Consider the following 17,500-nt stretch of genomic DNA (forward strand, 5'->3'; position numbering starts at 1 on the left):
TATGGGGTGTCTATGGGGTGTCTATGGGGTCTATGGGTGTCTATGGGGGGTCTATGGGGTGTCTATGGGGTGTCTATGGGGTCTATGGGGTGTCTATGGGGGGTCTATGGGTGTCTATGGGGTCTATGGGGTGTCTGTGGGGTGTCTATGGGGTGTCTATGGGGGCTATGGGTGTCTATGGGGTCTATGGGGTGTCTATGGTGTCTATGGGGTCTATGGGGTGTCTATGGTGTCTATGGGGGTCTATGGGGTCTATGGGGTGTCTATGGGGTGTCTATGGGGTCTATGGGGGTTCTGTGGGGGTGTGGGGGGCTCACTGGGGTGACAGTTGTCACTGGGGTCACGGGGTCACTGGGGTCACGGGGTCACGGGGTCACGGGGGGTGCGTGTCCCGCAGTCCTGGGCGGAGTTTGTGCGGCTGGTGGATCCCGACATCGTCACCGGCTACAACATCCAGAACTTCGACCTGCCCTACCTGCTGCGGAGGGGGGAGGTGCTGCAGGTCTGACCCACAGCCTGCCCCATAGCCTGCCCCATAGCGACCCATAGCGACCCACAGCCTGACCCACAGCCTGACCCACAGCCTGACCCATAGCGACCCACAGCCTGACCCCCATTGCCCAGCCCTGCCCTACCTGCTGCGGAGGGGGGAGGTGCTGCAGGTCAGCCTGCCCCATAGCGACCCACAGCGACCCACAGCCTGACCCACAGCCTGACCCACAGCCTGACCCATAGCGACCCACAGCCTGACCCCCATTGCCCAGCCCTGCCCTACCTGCTGCGGAGGGGGGAGGTGCTGCAGGTCTGCCCCATAGCGACCCATAGCGACCCATAGCGACCCACAGCCTGCCCCATAGCCTGCCCCACAGCCTGACCCACAGCCTGACCCCCATTGCCCAGCCCTGCCCTACCTGCTGCGGAGGGGGGAGGTGCTGCAGGTCTGACCCACAGCGACCCATAGCGACCCATAGCGACCCACAGCCTGCCCCATAGCGACCCACAGCCTGACCCATAGTGACCCATAGCCTGATCCCATTGCCCAGCCCTGCCCTACCTGCTGCAACGGGCACACGTGCTGCAGGTCTGACCCACAGCCTGACCCATAGCGACCCATAGCGACCCACAGCCTGACCCACAGCCTGCCCCATAGCGACCCACAGCCTGCCCCACAGCCTGCCCCACAGCCTGACCCCCATTGCCCAGCCCTGCCCTACCTGCTGCGGAGGGGGGAGGTGCTGCAGGTCTGACCCACAGCCTGACCCATAGCGACCCATAGCGACCCACAGCCTGACCCACAGCCTGCCCCATAGCGACCCACAGCCTGCCCCACAGCCTGACCCACAGCCTGACCCCCATTGCCCAGCCCTGCCCTACCTGCTGCGGAGGGGGGAGGTGCTGCAGGTCTGACCCACAGCCTGACCCATAGCGACCCATAGCGACCCACAGCCTGACCCACAGCCTGACCCATAGCGACCCACAGCCTGCCCCACAGCCTGACCCACAGCCTGACCCCCATTGCCCAGCCCTGCCCTACCTGCTGCGGAGGGGGGAGGTGCTGCAGGTCTGACCCACAGCCTGACCCATAGCGACCCATAGCGACCCACAGCCTGCCCCATAGCGACCCACAGCCTGACCCATAGCGACCCACAGCCTGCCCCATAGCCTGCCCCATAGCGACCCACAGCCTGCCACACAGCCTGATCCCCATTGCCCAGCCCTGCCCTACCTGCTGCGGAGGGGGGAGGTGCTGCAGGTCTGACCCACAGCGACCCACAGCCTGACCCATAGCGACCCACAGCCTGATCCCATAGCGACCCACAGCCTGACCCATAGCGACCCACAGCCTGACCCATAGCGACCCATAGCCTGACCCCATTGCCCAGCCCTGCCCTACCTGCTGCGGAGGGGAGAGGTGCTGCAGGTCTGACCCACAGCCTGCCCCATAGCGACCCACAGCCTGCCCCATAGCGACCCACAGCCTGCCCCACAGCCTGACCCACAGAGACCTATAGCAACCCATAGCGCCCCATAGCCTGACCCAAACCTGCCCCCAGTGCCCCCCCCAGCCCCACAGGTCCCCCCAGCCCCACAGATCCCCCAGCCCCATAGACTCCCATAGCCCCCCCAGCCCCATAGACTCCCATAGATCCCCCCAGCCCCACAGATCCCCCCAGCCCCACAGATCCCCCCAGCCCCACAGATCCCCCCAGCCCCATATATTCCCCCAGCCCCATATATTCCCACAGCCCCCCCAGCCCCACAGATCCCCCCAGCCCCATATATTCCCCCAGCCCCATAGATCCCCCCAGCCCCACAGATCCTCCCCAGCCCCACAGATCCCCCCCAGCCCCACAGATCCCCCCAGCCCCATATATTCCCCCAGCCCCACAGACCCCCCCAGCCCCATAGATCCCCCCAGCCCCACAGACCCCCCCAGCCCCATAGCTCCCCCCAGCCCCACAGATCCCCCCAGCCCCATAGACTCCCATAGCCCCCCCAGCCCCATAGATCCCCCCAGCCCCATAGATCCCCCCAGCCCCACAGATCCCCCCAGCCCCACATAACCCCCCCAACCCGCCCCCCCCAGCCCCATATATTCCCCCAGCCCCACAGCCCCCCCAGCCCCACAGATCCCCCCAGCCCCACAGATCCCCCCCAGCCCCATATATTCCCCCAGCCCCACAGATCCCCCCCAGCCCCATAGATCCCCCCAGCCCCACAGATCCCCCAGCCCCACGGCTGCCCCACACCCGCAGGTGCCGTCGTTCGCTCAGCTCGGGCGCATCCGCGGGCGCCGCTGCCGCATCCGCGACGCCGCCTTCCAGTCCCGGCAGCTCGGCCGGCGCGAGGGCAAAGCCGTGCCCATGGACGGCAGGGTGGTGCTGGACCTGCTGCAGGTGTGGGGCGCTATGGGGCGCTATGGGGCAGCTATGGGGCTGGGGTTATGGGGTGATGGGGTTATGGGGCAAAGCCGTGCCCATGGACGGCAGGGTGGTGCTGGACCTGCTGCAGGTGTGGGGCGCTATGGGGCAGCTATGGGGAGCTATGGGGCGCTATGGGGCGCTATGGGGCAGCTATGGGGAGCTATGGGGCTGGGGTTATGGGGTGATGGGGTTATGGGGCAAAGCCGTGCCCAATGGACGGCAGGGTGGTGCTGGACCTGCTGCAGGTGTGGGGCGCTATGGGGCGCTGTGGGGAGCTATGGGGAGCTATGGGGCGCTATGGGGCAGCTATGGGGCAGCTATGGGGCAGCTGTGGGGCAGCTATGGGGAGCTATGGGGCAGCTATGGGGTGCTATGGGGCAGCTATGGGGCGCTATGGGGAGCTATGGGGCAGCTATGGGGCAGCTATGGGGAGCTATGGGGCAGCTATGGGGCAGCTATGGGGCAGCTATGGGGCGCTATGGGGCAGCTATGGGGTGCTATGGGGCAGCTATGGGGCGCTATGGGGAGCTATGGGGCAGCTATGGGGCGCTATGGGGAGCTATGGGGAGCTATGGGGCAGCTATGGGGCAGCTATGGGGCAGCTATGGGGCGCTATGGGGCAGCTATGGGGTGCTATGGGGCAGCTATGGGGCGCTATGGGGAGCTATGGGGCAGCTATGGGGCAGCTATGGGGAGCTATGGGGCAGCTATGGGGCAGCTATGGGGCAGCTATGGGGAGCTATGGGGCAGCTATGGGGCAGCTATGGGGCAGCTATGGGCAGCTATGGGGCAGCTATGGGGCAGCTATGGGGAGCTATGGGGCGCTATGGGGCAGCTATGGGGCAGCTATGGGGCAGCTATGGGGCAGCTATGGGGCGCTATGGGGCGCTATGGGGCAGCTATGGGGCAGCTATGGGGCGCTATGGGGCGCTATGGGGCAGCTATGGGGCAGCTATGGGGCGCTATGGGGCAGCTATGGGGCGCTATGGGGTGCTATGGGGCAGCTATGGGGCAGCTGTGGGGCAGCTATGGGGCAGCTATGGGGCGCTATGGGGCGCTATGGGGCAGCTGTGGGGCAGCTGTGGGGCAGCTATGGGGCAGCTATGGGGCGCTATGGGGCGCTATGGGGCAGCTGTGGGGCAGCTATGGGGCGCTATGGGGCAGCTATGGGGCTGGGGGTCATGGGGTCATGGTGTCACGGGGGTCACGGGGTCATGGGGGCTGGTGCTCCTGCTGCCTCAGGCCTGGGTTGGGCCTGTTGGGCCATTTTGGCGCATTTTTGCCCATTTTGGCCCATTTTGGTGCCGTTTTGGGGTGTTTTGGGGTGTTTTGGTGCAGTTTTTGGGTGTTTTTGGGTGTTTCTGGGTGTCCCGGGCCCGTTTTGGGCCGTTTCAGCCCGTTTTTGGCAGGTGTTGCTGCGGGAGCACAAGCTGCGCTCGTACAGCCTCAGGGCCCGTTTAGGCCCATTTGGGCCCATTTTGGTGCAGTTTAGGCCCATTTTGGCCCATTTTGGCCCATTTTGGCGCCGTTTTGGCCCATTTTGGCGCCGTTTTGGGGTGTTTTGGGGGTATCCTGGGGTGTCCCGGGGCCGTTTTGGGCCGTTTCAGCCCGTTTTTGGGCAGGTTTTGCTGCGGGAGCACAAGCTGCGCTCGTACAGCCTCAGGGCCCGTTTAGGCCGTTTGGGCCCATTTTGGCCCATTTTGGTGCAGTTTTGGGGTGTTTTTGGGTGTTTTGGTGCCGTTTTTTGGGTGTTTTTGGGTGTCCCGGGCCCGTTTTGGGCCGTTTCAGCCCATTTTTGGCAGGTGCTGCTGCGGGAGCACAAGCTGCGCTCGTACAGCCTCAGGGCCCGTTTAGGCCCGTTTGGGCCCATTTTGCTCCATTTTGGCCCATTTTGGTGCAGTTTTGGGGTGTTTTGGTGCAGTTTTGGGGTGTTTTGGTGCCGTTTTTGGGTGTTTTTGGGTGTCCCGGGGCCGTTTTGGGCCGTTTCAGCCCGTTTTTGGCAGGTTTTGCTGCGGGAGCACAAGCTGCGCTCGTACAGCCTCAGGGCCCGTTTAGGCCCATTTAGGCCCGTTTGGGCCCATTTTGGCCCATTTTGGCGCCGTTTTGGCCCATTTTGGCGCCGTTTTTGGGTGTTTTTGGGTGTTTTTGGGTGTCCCGGGGCCGTTTTGGGCCGTTTCAGCCCGTTTTTGGCAGGTGCTGCTGCGGGAGCACAAGCTGCGCTCGTACAGCCTCAGGGCCCGTTTAGGCCCGTTTGGGCCCATTTTGGCCCATTTTGGTGCCGTTTTGGCCCATTTTGGCGCTGTTTTGGGGTGTTTTGGGGGTAACCTGGGGTGTCCCGGGGCCGTTTTGGGCCGTTTCAGCCCGTTTTTGGCAGGTTTTGCTGCGGGAGCACAAGCTGCGCTCGTACAGCCTCAGGGCCCATTTAGGCCCGTTTAGGCCCGTTTGGGCCCATTTTGGTCCCTTTTGGTGCCGTTTTTGGGTGTTTTGGTGCCGTTTTTGGGTGTTTCTGGGTGTTTTTGGGTGTCCCGGGCCCGTTTTGGGCCGTTTCAGCCCGTTTTTGGCAGGTTTTGCTGCGGGAGCACAAGCTGCGCTCGTACAGCCTCAACGCGGTCAGCGCCCATTTCCTGGGGGAGCAGAAGGAGGACGTGGCGCCCGGGATCATCACCGACCTGCAGGTGCCACCAGTGCCCACAGTGGCCACAAGGGTGGCCACAATGGCCCCAGTGGTGGCCCCATTGTCCCCAATGGTGTCCCCAATGGCCACAATGGCCCCAATGGCCCCAATGGTGGCCCCAATGTCCCCATTGTCCCCATTGCCCCCAATGTCCCCAATGTCCCCAATGGTGGCCCCAATGGTGTCCCCAATGTCCCCATGTCCCCATTGCCCCCATTGCCCCCAATGTCCCCATTGCCCCCATTGTCCCCATTGTCCCCAATGTCCCCATTGTCCCCATTGCCCCCATTGCCCCCATTGCCCCCAATGTCCCCATTGCCCCCATTGTCCCCATTGTCCCCAATGTCCCCATTGTCCCCATTGCCCCCATTGCCCCCATTGCCCCCAATGTCCCCATTGCCCCCATTGCCCCCAATGTCCCCATTGCCCCCATTGTCCCCAATGTCCCCATTGCCCCCAATGTCCCCATTGCCCCCAATGTCCCCATTGTCCCCAATGTCCCCATTGCCCCCATCGTCCCCATTGTCCCCATTGCCCCCATTGTCCCCATTGTCCCCATTGCCCCCAATGCTCCCATTGTCCCCATTGCCCCCATTGCCCCCATTGCCCCCATTGCCCCCATTACCCCATTGCCCCCATTGCCCCCAATGCCCCCATTGTCCCCATTGCCCCCATTGTCCCCATTGTCCCCATTGCCCCCATTGTCCCCATTGTCCCCATTGCCCCCATTGTCCCCAATGCCCCCATTGTCCCCATTGCCCCCATTGTCCCCATTGTCCCCATTGCCCCCATTGTCCCCATTGTCCCCATTGCCCCCATTGTCCCCATTGCCCCCATTGTCCCCATTGTCCCCATTGTCCCCTTTACCCCCATTGCCCCCAATGTCCCCATTGTCCCCATCGCCCCCATCGCCCCCATTGCCCCCAATGTCCCCATCGCCCCCATCGCCCCCATTGTTCCCATTGTCCCCATCGCCCCCATCGCCCCCATTGTCCCCATTGCCCCCAATGTCCCCATCGCCCCCATCGCCCCCATTGCCCCCATTGCCCCCATTGTCCCCATTGTCCCCATTGCCCCCATTGTCCCCATTGCCCCCATCGCCCCCATTGCCCCCATTGCCCCCATTGCCCCCATTGTCCCCAACGTGCCCATTGTCCCCAGAACGGCTCGGCCGTCACGCGCCGCCGCCTGGCCGTGTACTGCCTGAAGGACGCGTTCCTGCCGCTGCGGCTGCTGGAGCGGCTGATGGTGCTGGTGACGCAGGTGGAGATGGCCCGTGTCACCGGCGTGCCCCTGCGCTACCTGCTCACCCGCGGCCAGCAGGTCAAGGTCGTGTCGCAGCTGCTCAGACAGGTCAGGGACATGGGGACATGGGGGGACATGGGGGACATTGGGGGACATGGGGACATGGGGGGACATGGGGACATTGAGGGACATGGGGGGACATGGGGACATTGGGGGACATGGGGACATTGGGGACATTGGGGGACATGGGGGATATGGGGACATGGGGACATTGGGGGACATGGGGACATGGGGGGACATGGGGACATTGAGGGACATGGGGGGACATGGGGACATTGGGGGACATGGGGACATGGGGGGACATGGGGGATATGGGGACATGGGGACATTGGGGGACATGGGGACATGGGGACATTGGGGACATTGGGGGACATGGGGATATTGGGGGACATGGGGACATTGGGGACATTGGGGGACATGGGGGATATGGGGACATGGGGGGACATGGGGACATTGGGGGACATGGGGACATGGGGGGATATGGGGGGATATGGGGACATGGGGGGACATGGGGACATGGGGGACATGGGGGATATGGGGACATGGGGGGACATGGGGACATTGGGACATTGGGGGACATGAGGGGGGCAGGGGGACATTGGGGGACATGGGGATATGGGGGATATGGGGGACATGGGGGGACATGGGGGGACATGGGGGATACGGGGACATGGGGGGATATGGGGACATTGGGGGACATGGGGACATTGGGACATTGGGGGACATGAGGGGGGCAGGGGGACATTGGGGGACATGGGGGATATGGGGATATGGGGCATATGGGGGATGTGGGGACATGGGGGATATGGGGACATTGGGGGACATGGGGGACATGGGGGATATGGGGACATTGGGGGACATGGGGGATATGGGGGATATGGGGACATTGGGACACTGGGGGACATTGGGGGATATGGGGACATGGGGGGACAGGGGGACATTGGGACATTGGGGGACATGGGGGGGCAGGGGGACATTGGGGGACATGGGGACATGGGGGGACATGGGGGGACATGGGGGATATGGGGACATTGGGGGACATTGGGACATTGGGGGACATGGGGGGACAGGGGGACATGGGGGATATGGGGGATATGGGGACATTGGGGGACATGGGGGGACAGGGGGACATGGGGGATATGGGGGATATGGGGACATAGGGGGACATGGGGACAGGGGACAATGGGGACAGGGAGATATGGGTTGATGGGGACAGACAGGGGGACATGGGGTCATCAGGGGGGACTTGGTGGGGGTGACAGGGGGTCAGTGGGGGGTCGGTGTCCCCAGGGTGTCAGTGGGGGGTCAGTGGGCGGTCAGTGTCACTGGGGGGGTCAATGGGGGGTCAGGGGGGGTCGGTGTCCCCGGGGGGGTCAGTGGGGGGGTCAGGGGGGGTCGGTGGGGGGGTCAATGGGGGGGGTCGGTGGGGGGGTCAGTGTCCCTGGGGGGGTCAATGGGGGGGTCAGGGGGGGTCGGTGTCCCCGGGGGGGTCAGTGGGGGGGTCGGGGGGGTCGGTGGAGGGGTCAGCGGGGGGGGTCGGTGGGGGGGTCAGTGTCCCTGGGGGGGTCAATGGGGGGGGGTCGGTGGGGGGGTCAGCGGGGGGTCGGGGGTCACAGGTGTCCCTGCCCCCCCAGGCCATGTCCGAGGATCTGCTGATGCCGGTGGTTCGGTCCGAGGGGGGGGAGGATTACGAGGGCGCCACCGTCATCGAACCCATCAAGGGGTGAGCGGGACCCCCCAAACCCCCCCGGGACCCACTGAGACCCCTGACCCCCACTGTACCCCCAGTGTCCCCTGTGACCCCCACGTCCTCATGTCCCCCTATGTCCCCGTGTGACCCCATGACCCCTCTGACCCCCATGTCCCCTTGTGACCCCCCACGTCCTCATGTCCCCCTATGTCCCCGTGTGACCCCCATGACCCCATGTCCCCATGTGACCCCCATGTCCCTGTGACCCTCATGACCCCCGTGTCTGTATGACCCCTGTGACCCCCATGTCACCCCATGACCCTGTGACCCCCATGACCCCTCTGACCTCCAGGTCCCCTATGACCCCTGTGACCCCCATGTCCTCATGTGACCCCCATGTCCCCGTGTGACCCCTCATGTCCCTCTATGACCTTCATGACCCCTCTGACCCCCGTGACCCCATGTGACCCCCGTGACCCCTCTGAACTCCATGTCCCCCATGTCCCTATGACCCCTGTGACCCCCATGTCCCCCTGTGACCCCCATGTCCCCATGTGAACCCCATGACCCTGTGACCCCCTAACCCCCTCTGACTCCTCGTCCCCCCATATCCCCCTATGACCCCCATGTCCCCAGGTGACCCCTGTGACCCCATGTCCCCAGGTGACCCCCATGTCCCCCTGTGCCCCCCTAACCCCCATTTTGCCCCCATGACCCCCTGTACCCCCCCAATATGCCCCCTGCGGCCCCCTTGACCCGACCTTGACCTCACCTTGACCCGACCTTGACCTGACCTTGACCTGACCTTGACCCCTGCCCCCCCGCAGCTACTACGACACCCCCATCGTGACCTTGGACTTCTCGTCCCTGTACCCGTCGATCATGATGGCGCACAACCTGTGCTACACCACCCTGCTGCCCGCCGGGGGGCTGCAGCGCTTCGGGTGGGTACCCCGAAACTGCTGCACCCCAAAACTGCTGCACCCCAAAACTGCTGCACCCCAAAACTGCCGCACCCCAAAACTGCTGCACCCCCAAACCGTGCTGCACCCCCACCCTGTGCTACACCACCCTGCTGCCCGCCGGGGGGCTGCAGCGCTTCGGGTGGGTACCCCAAAACTGCCGCACCCCCCTGCTGCACCCCAAACTGCTGCACCCCAAAACTGCCGCACCCCCACCCTGTGCTACACCACCCTGCTGCCCGCCGGGGGGCTGCAGCACTTCGGGTGCGTACCCCAAAACTGCCGCACCCCCAAACTGCTGCACCCCAAAACCGTGCTGCACCCCCACCCTGTGCTACACCCCCCTGCTGCCCGCCGGGGGGCTGCAGCGCTTCGGGTGGGTACCCCAAAACTGCTGCACCCCCAAACTGCTGCACCCCCACCCTGTGCTACACCACCCTGCTGCCCCCCGGGGGGCTGCAGCGCTTCGGGTGCGTACCCCAAAACTGCTGCACCCCAAAACTGCTGCACCCAAAACTGCCGCACCCCCCTGCTGCACCCCCAAACCGTGCTGCACCCCCACCCTGTGCTACACCACCCTGCTGCCCGCCGGGGGGCTGCAGCGCTTCGGGTGGGTACCCCAAAACTGCTGCACCCCCCTGCTGCACCCCCCTGCTGCACCCCAAAACTGCCGCACCCCAAAACTGCCGCACCCCCCTGCTGCACCCCAAAACTGCCGCACCCCAAAACTGCCGCACCCCCCTGCTGCACCCCCCTGCTGCACCCCCAAACCGTGCTGCACCCCCACCCTGTGCTACACCCCCAAACTGCTGCACCCCAAAACTGCCGCACCCCAAAACTGCCGCACCCCAAAACTGCTGCACCCCCAAACCGTGCTGCACCCCCACCCTGTGCTACACCACCCTGCTGCCCGCCGGGGGGCTGCAGCGCTTCGGGTGGGTACCCCAAAACTGCTGCACCCCAAAACTGCTGCACCCCCAAACCGTGCTGCACCCCCACCCTGTGCTACACCCCCCTGCTGCCCCCCGGGGGGCTGCAGCGCTTCGGGTGGGTACCCCAAAACTGCTGCACCCCAAAACTGCTGCACCCCCAAACCGTGCTGCACCCCCACCCTGTGCTACACCCCCCTGCTGCCCCCCGGGGGGCTGCAGCGCTTCGGGTGGGTACCCCAAAACTGCTGCACCCCAAAACTGTGCTGGGATGCACTGGGGGTCACTGGGGGTCACTGTGGTCACTGAGGTCAGTGTCCCCCCTGCATCCCCCCAGGCTGACCCTCGATGACGTCACGCGCACCCCATGTACTGGGGGGCACTGGGATGTACTGGGGGGCACTGGGGGTCACTGGGGTCACTGGGGGTCACTGGGGTCACTGAGGTCGGTGACCCCCGTGTCCCCCCAGGCTGACCCTCGATGACGTCACGCGCACCCCATGTACTGGGGGGCACTGGGATGTACTGGGGGGCACTGGGGGTCACTGGGGTCACTGGGGGTCACTGGGGTCACTGAGGTCGGTGACCCCCGTGTCCCCCCAGGCTGACCCTCGATGACGTCACGCGCACCCCCACCGGGGAGCTGTTTGTCCGTCCTCGTCCGTGCGGCGGGGGCTGCTGCCCCGCGTGCTGGAGGGGCTGCTGGGGGCACGCGCCAGGTGGGGCGTGGGGACATGGGGACAATGGGGGGACATGGGGACAGTGGGGACAGGGGGACAGTGGGGACAATGCGGGGACATGGGGACAATGGGGGGACATGGGGACAGTGGGGGGACATGGGGACAGTGGGGGGACATGGGGACAATGGGGACAGTGGGGGGACATGGGGACAGTGGGGGGACATGGGGACAATGGGGACAATGGGGGGACATGGGGACATGGGGACAGTGGGGGGACATGGGGACAATGGGGGGACATGGGGACATCAGGGGGACGTGGGGACAATGGGGACAGTGGGGGGACATGGGGACAGTGGGGGGACATGGGGACAATGGGGACAGTGGGGACATGGGGACAATGGGGGGACATGGGGACAGTGGGGACATGGGGACAATGGGGACAATGGGGGGACATGGGGACATCAGGGGGACGTGGGGACAATGGGGGGACAATGGGGACAGTGGGGACATGGGGACAGTGGGGACATGGGGACAATGGGGACATGGGGACAATGGGGACAATGGGGGGACATGGGGACATCAGGGGGACATGGGGACAATGGGGACAATGGGGGGACATGGGGACATGGGGACAGTGGGGGGACATGGGGACAATGGGGGGACATGGGGACATCAGGGGGACGTGGGGACAATGGGGACAGTGGGGGGACATGGGGACAGTGGGGGGACATGGGGACAATGGGGACAGTGGGGACATGGGGACAGTGGGGGGACATGGGGACATCAGGGGGACGTGGGGACAATGGGGGGACAATGGGGACAGTGGGGACATGGGGACAATGGGGGGACATGGGGACAGTGGGGACATGGGGACAATGGGGACAATGGGGGGACATGGGGACATCAGGGGGACGTGGGGACAATGGGGGGACAATGGGGACAGTGGGGACATGGGGACAGTGGGGACATGGGGACAATGGGGACATGGGGACAATGGGGACAATGGGGGGACATGGGGACATCAGGGGGACATGGGGACAGTGGGGACATGGGGACATGGGGACAATGGGGACAATGGGGGGACATGGGGACGGTGGGGACATGGGGACAATGGGGACAGTGGGGGGACATGGGGACAATGGGGGGACATGGGGACAGTGGGGACAGGGGGACAATGGGGACAGTGGGGGGACATGGGGACAATGGGGGGACATGGGGACAGTGGGGACAGGGGGACAATGGGGGGACATGGGGACAATGGGGGGACATGGGGACATCAGGGGGACGTGGGGACAATGGGGGGACATGGGGACATCAGGGGGACATGGGGACAATGGGGACAGTGGGGGGACATGGGGACAGTGGGGGGACATGGGGACAATGGGGACAATGGGGGGACATGGGGACAATGGGGATGGGGGGACATGGGGACATGGGGACAATGGGGGGACGTTGGAGACATTGGGGACAGGGAGATACGGGGGACATTGGGGATGGGGGTGCAGGGGGACATGGGGACACTGGGACTCGGGGCTGTGGGGACATTGCAGGGGACACGGGGGCTCTGGGGGTCCCCAATGGGCCGTGTGTCTGTGTGTCCGTGTGTCTGTGTGTCTGTGTGTCCGTCAGGGTAAAGGTGGAACTGAAACGGGAACAGGACCCGTGTGTCCGTGTGTCCGTGTGTCTGTCTCTGTGGGTCTCTGCATGTCCGTGTGTCTCACTGTGTGTCCGTGTGTCTCAGTGTGTCTGTCTGTCCGTCAGGGTGAAGGCGGAGCTGAAGCGGGAGCAGGACCCGTGTGTCCGTGTGTCTCAGTGTGTCTGTCTGTCTGTCCGTCAGGGTGAAGGCGGAGCTCAAGCAGGAGCAGGACCCGTGTGTCCGTGTGTCTCAGTGTGTCCGTGTGTCCGTGTGTCTCAGTGTGTCTGTCTGTCCGTCCGTCAGGGTGAAGGCGGAGCTCAAGCAGGAGCAGGACCCGTGTGTCCGTGTGTCCGTGTGTCACCGTGTCTGTCTGTCTGTCCGTCAGGGTGAAGGCGGAGCTCAAGCAGGAGCAGGACCCGTTCCGGCGGCAGGTGCTGGACGGGCGGCAGCTGGCGCTGAAGGTGAGCGCCAACTCGGTGTACGGCTTCACCGGGGCGCAGGCGGGACGGCTGCCATGTCTACCCATATCACAGGTGAGACCATAGCGACCCACATCCCCCCATAGCGACCCACATCCCCCCCATAGCGACCCACATCCCCCCCATAGCGACCCACATCCCCATAGAGACACATAGAGACCATAGACCCACAGCCCCACGGCTTCACTGGGGCGCAGGCGGGACGGCTGCCATGTCTACCCATATTGCAGGTGAGACCCATAGGGACCATAGAGACCTATAGAGATACTCACAGAGACACATAGTGACCCATAGAGACCCCATGGAGACCCATAGAGACCCATAGAGACCCACATCCCCATAGAGACACATAGAGACCATAGACCCACAGCTTCACCGGGGCGCAGGCGGGACGGCTGCCATGTCTACCCAAATCGCAGGTGAGACCCATAGGGACCATAGAGACCCATAGAGATACTCACAGAGACACATAGTGACCCATGGAGACCCCATGGAGACCCATAGCGACCCACATCCCCCCCATAGCGACCCACATCCCCATAGAGACACATAGAGACCATAGACCCACAGCCCCACGGCTTCACCGGGGCGCAGGCGGGACGGCTGCCATGTCTACCCATATCACAGGTGAGACCCATAGGGACCATAGAGCCCCATAGAGACCCATAGAGACCCATAGAGACCATAGAGACCCATAGAGACCCATAGAGACCCACATCCCCCCCATAGCGACCCACATCCCCATAGAGACACATAGAGACCATAGACCCACAGCCCCACGGCTTCACTGGGGCACAGGCGGGACGGCTGCCATGTCTACCCATATCACAGGTGAGACCCATAGGGACCATAGAGACCCATAGAGACCCATAGGGACCCCATGGAGACCCATAGAGACCCATAGAGACCCACATCCCCCCCATAGCGACCCACATCCCCATAGAGACCCATAGAGACCATAGACCCACAGCCCCACGGCTTCACCGGGGCGCAGGCGGGACGGCTGCCATGTCTACCCATATCGCAGGTGAGACCCATAGGGACCCCATGGAGACCCATAAAAACCATAGAGACCCATAGAGATACTCACAGAGACACATAGTGACCCATAGAGACCCCATGGAGACCCATAGAGACCATAGAGACCCATAGAGACCCACATCCCCCCCATAGAGACCCACATCCCCATAGAGACCCATAGAGACCATAGACACCCACAGCCCCACGGCTTCACCGGGGCGCAGGCGGGACGGCTGCCATGTCTACCCATATCACAGGTGAGACCCATAGAGACCATAGAAACCCATAGAGATACTCACAGAGACACATAGTGACCCATAGAGACCCATAGGGACCCCATGGAGACCCATAGAGACCCACATCCCCCCCATAGCGACCCACATCCCCATAGAGACACATAGAGACCATAGACCCACAGCCCCACGGCTTCACTGGGGCGCAGGCGGGACGGCTGCCATGTCTACCCATATCGCAGGTGAGACCCATGGAGACCCATAGGGACCCCATGGAGACCCATAGAGACCCATAGAGACCCACATCCCCCCCATAGCGACCCACATCCCCATAGAGACACATAGAGACCATAGACCCACAGCCCCACGGCTTCACTGGGGCGCAGGCGGGACGGCTGCCATGTCTACCCATATCACAGGTGAGACCCATAGAGACCCATAGAGATACTCACAGAGATACATAGTGACCCATAGAGACCCCATGGAGACCCATAGAGACCCACATCCCCCCCATAGAGACCCACATCCCCATAGAGACACATAGAGACCATAGACCCACAGCCCCACGGCTTCACCGGGGCGCAGGCGGGACGGCTGCCATGTCTACCCATATCGCAGGTGAGACCCATAGGGACCCACATCCCCCCCATAGCGACCCACATCCCCATAGAGACATATAGAGACCATAGACCCACAGCCCCACGGCTTCACTGGGGCGCAGGTGGGACGGCTGCCATGTCTACCCATATCGCAGGTGAGACCCATAGGGACCATAGAGACCCATAGAGATACTCACAGAGACACATAGTGACCCATAGAGACCCATAGGGACCCCATGGAGACCCATAGAGACCCACATCCCCCCCATAGCGACCCACATCCCCATAGAGACACATAGAGGCCCATAGAGACCATAGACACCCACAGCCCCACGGCTTCACTGGGGCGCAGGTGGGACGGCTGCCATGTCTACCCATATCGCAGGTGAGACCCATAGGGACCATAGAGACCCATAGGGACCCCATGGAGACCCACAGAGACTCACAGAGACACATAGTGACCCATAGAGACCCATAGACACCCTATAGAGACCCATAGACGCCCATGGAGACCATAGAGACCCACACCTCCCCATAGCTCCCCATGTGTCCCCATGTCTCCCCATCCTCCCTGTCCTCATGTCCCCATATCTCCTTGTGTCCCTCCATGTCCCCCCCATGTCCCCATATCCCCGCAATGTCCCCTGCGTCTCCCCATGTCCCCACGTCTCCCCAATATCCCTGTGTCCCCACATCCTCCCAATGTCTCCATGTCCCCATATCCCTCTGTGTCCCCCCCATGTCCCCATATCTCCCCAATGTCCCCATGTCCCCATATCCTTCATGTCCTCACAACGTCCCCTTGATGTCCCCCAGATGTCCCCCTTGTCCTCATGTCCCCATGTCCTCCCGTGTCCCCACATTCCCCCAATGTCCCCCATGTCCCATTGTCCACCACATCCCCATGATGTCCCCAATGTCCCCACATCCCCAATGTCCCCACATCCCTCTGTGTCACCCCAATGTCCCCCATGTCCCCATTGTCCCCAATGTCCCCCATGTCCCCATTGTCCCCCATGTCCCCATTGTCCCCATGTCCCCATTGTCCCCAATGTCCCCCAATGTCCCCAATGTCCCCCATTGTCCCCATTGTCCCCAATGTCCCCATTGTCCCCCATGTCCCCATTGTCCCCCAATGTCCCCATTGTCCCCGATGTCCCCATTGTCCCCCAATATCCCCATTGTCCCCGATGTCCCCAATGTCCCCCATTGTCCCCGATGTCCCCATTGTCCCCATTGTCCCTAATGGCCCCCATTGTCCCCAGTGTCCCCCAATGTCCCCGATGTCCCCAGTGTCCCCCAATGTCCCCCATTGTCCCCGATGTCCCCCATGTCCCCCATGTCCCCATTGTCCCCAATGTCCCCATTGTCCCCAATGTCCCCCAATGTCCTCGATGTTCCCATTGTCCCCAATGTCCCCCATGTCCCCATTGTCCCCAATGTCCCCCAATGTCCCCCATGTCCCTATTGTCCCCAATGTCCCCAATGTCCCCATTGTCCCCGATGTCCCCAATGTCCCCATTGTCCCCCATGTCCCCATTGTCCCCCATGTCCCCAATGTCCTCGATGTTCCCATTGTCCCCAATGTCCCCCATTGTCCCCAATGTCCCCCAATGTCCTCGATGTTCCCATTGTCCCCATTGTCCCCCAATGTCCCCAATGTCCCCCATGTCCCCGATGTCCCCAATGTCCCCATTGTCCCCAATGTCCCCCAATGTCCTCTATGTCCCCAATGTCCCCATTGTCCCCGATGTCCCCAGTGTCCCCGATGTCCCCATTGTCCCCAATGTCCCCATTGTCCCCATTGTCCCCAATGTCCCCATTGTCCCCGATGTCCCCATTGTCCCCGATGTCCCCAGAGCGTCACGGGGTTCGGGCGGCAGATGATCGAGCGGACGAAGCAGCTGGTGGAGAGCAAGTACAGCCTGGCGCAGGGGTTCAGCGCCGACGCCAAGGTACGGGGGACGGGGGTTTTGGGGTCCCCAGGGGGCTTTGGGGGGTCCCCGAGGGTCCCCAGGGGTCGCACGAGGGTCCCCAGAGGTTTTTGGGGCGATTTGGGGGTTTTTAGGGGGTTTTGGGGGGTTCAGGTGTCCCCAGGATGGTGAGCACCCCCCCGGCCCTGGGTTGTTTCCAATGGGGAGATTTGGGGGTACAGGGGGGTTTTGGGGTCCCCAGGAGGTTTTGGGGGGTCCCCAGGGGTCTCATGAGGGTCCCCAGGGGGGTTTGGGGTGAAATTGGGTCAATTCTGGGTCAATTTTGGTTCATTTTGGGTGAATTCTGGGTGGATTTGGTTGAATTTGGGTTGATTTTGGTTCATTTTGGGTCGATTTTGGGGTGGATTCGGGTGTATTTCGGGTGTCCCCAGCGAT

At 63.2% G+C, this 17,500-nt stretch overlaps 1 protein-coding gene across 1 annotated transcript in view; it reads left to right on the forward strand.

The window, feature by feature from the left end:
* Positions 1–17,500, forward strand: part of POLD1 (DNA polymerase delta 1, catalytic subunit) — a 42,350-nt gene that overhangs the window by 374 nt on the left and 24,476 nt on the right. Inside the window, 10 exon segments of the mRNA XM_065048288.1 lie at positions 329–502; positions 2,757–2,897; positions 5,489–5,599; positions 6,760–6,951; positions 8,538–8,626; positions 9,421–9,537; positions 11,088–11,139; positions 11,142–11,203; positions 13,186–13,333; positions 16,991–17,086. Of these exon segments, the coding sequence (XP_064904360.1) occupies positions 329–502; positions 2,757–2,897; positions 5,489–5,599; positions 6,760–6,951; positions 8,538–8,626; positions 9,421–9,537; positions 11,088–11,139; positions 11,142–11,203; positions 13,186–13,333; positions 16,991–17,086 (1,182 nt within the window).

The sequence above is a fragment of the Columba livia genome, unplaced genomic scaffold (assembly GCF_036013475.1).
Source record: "Columba livia isolate bColLiv1 breed racing homer unplaced genomic scaffold, bColLiv1.pat.W.v2 Scaffold_409, whole genome shotgun sequence".
NCBI classification, from domain to species: domain Eukaryota; kingdom Metazoa; phylum Chordata; class Aves; order Columbiformes; family Columbidae; genus Columba; species Columba livia.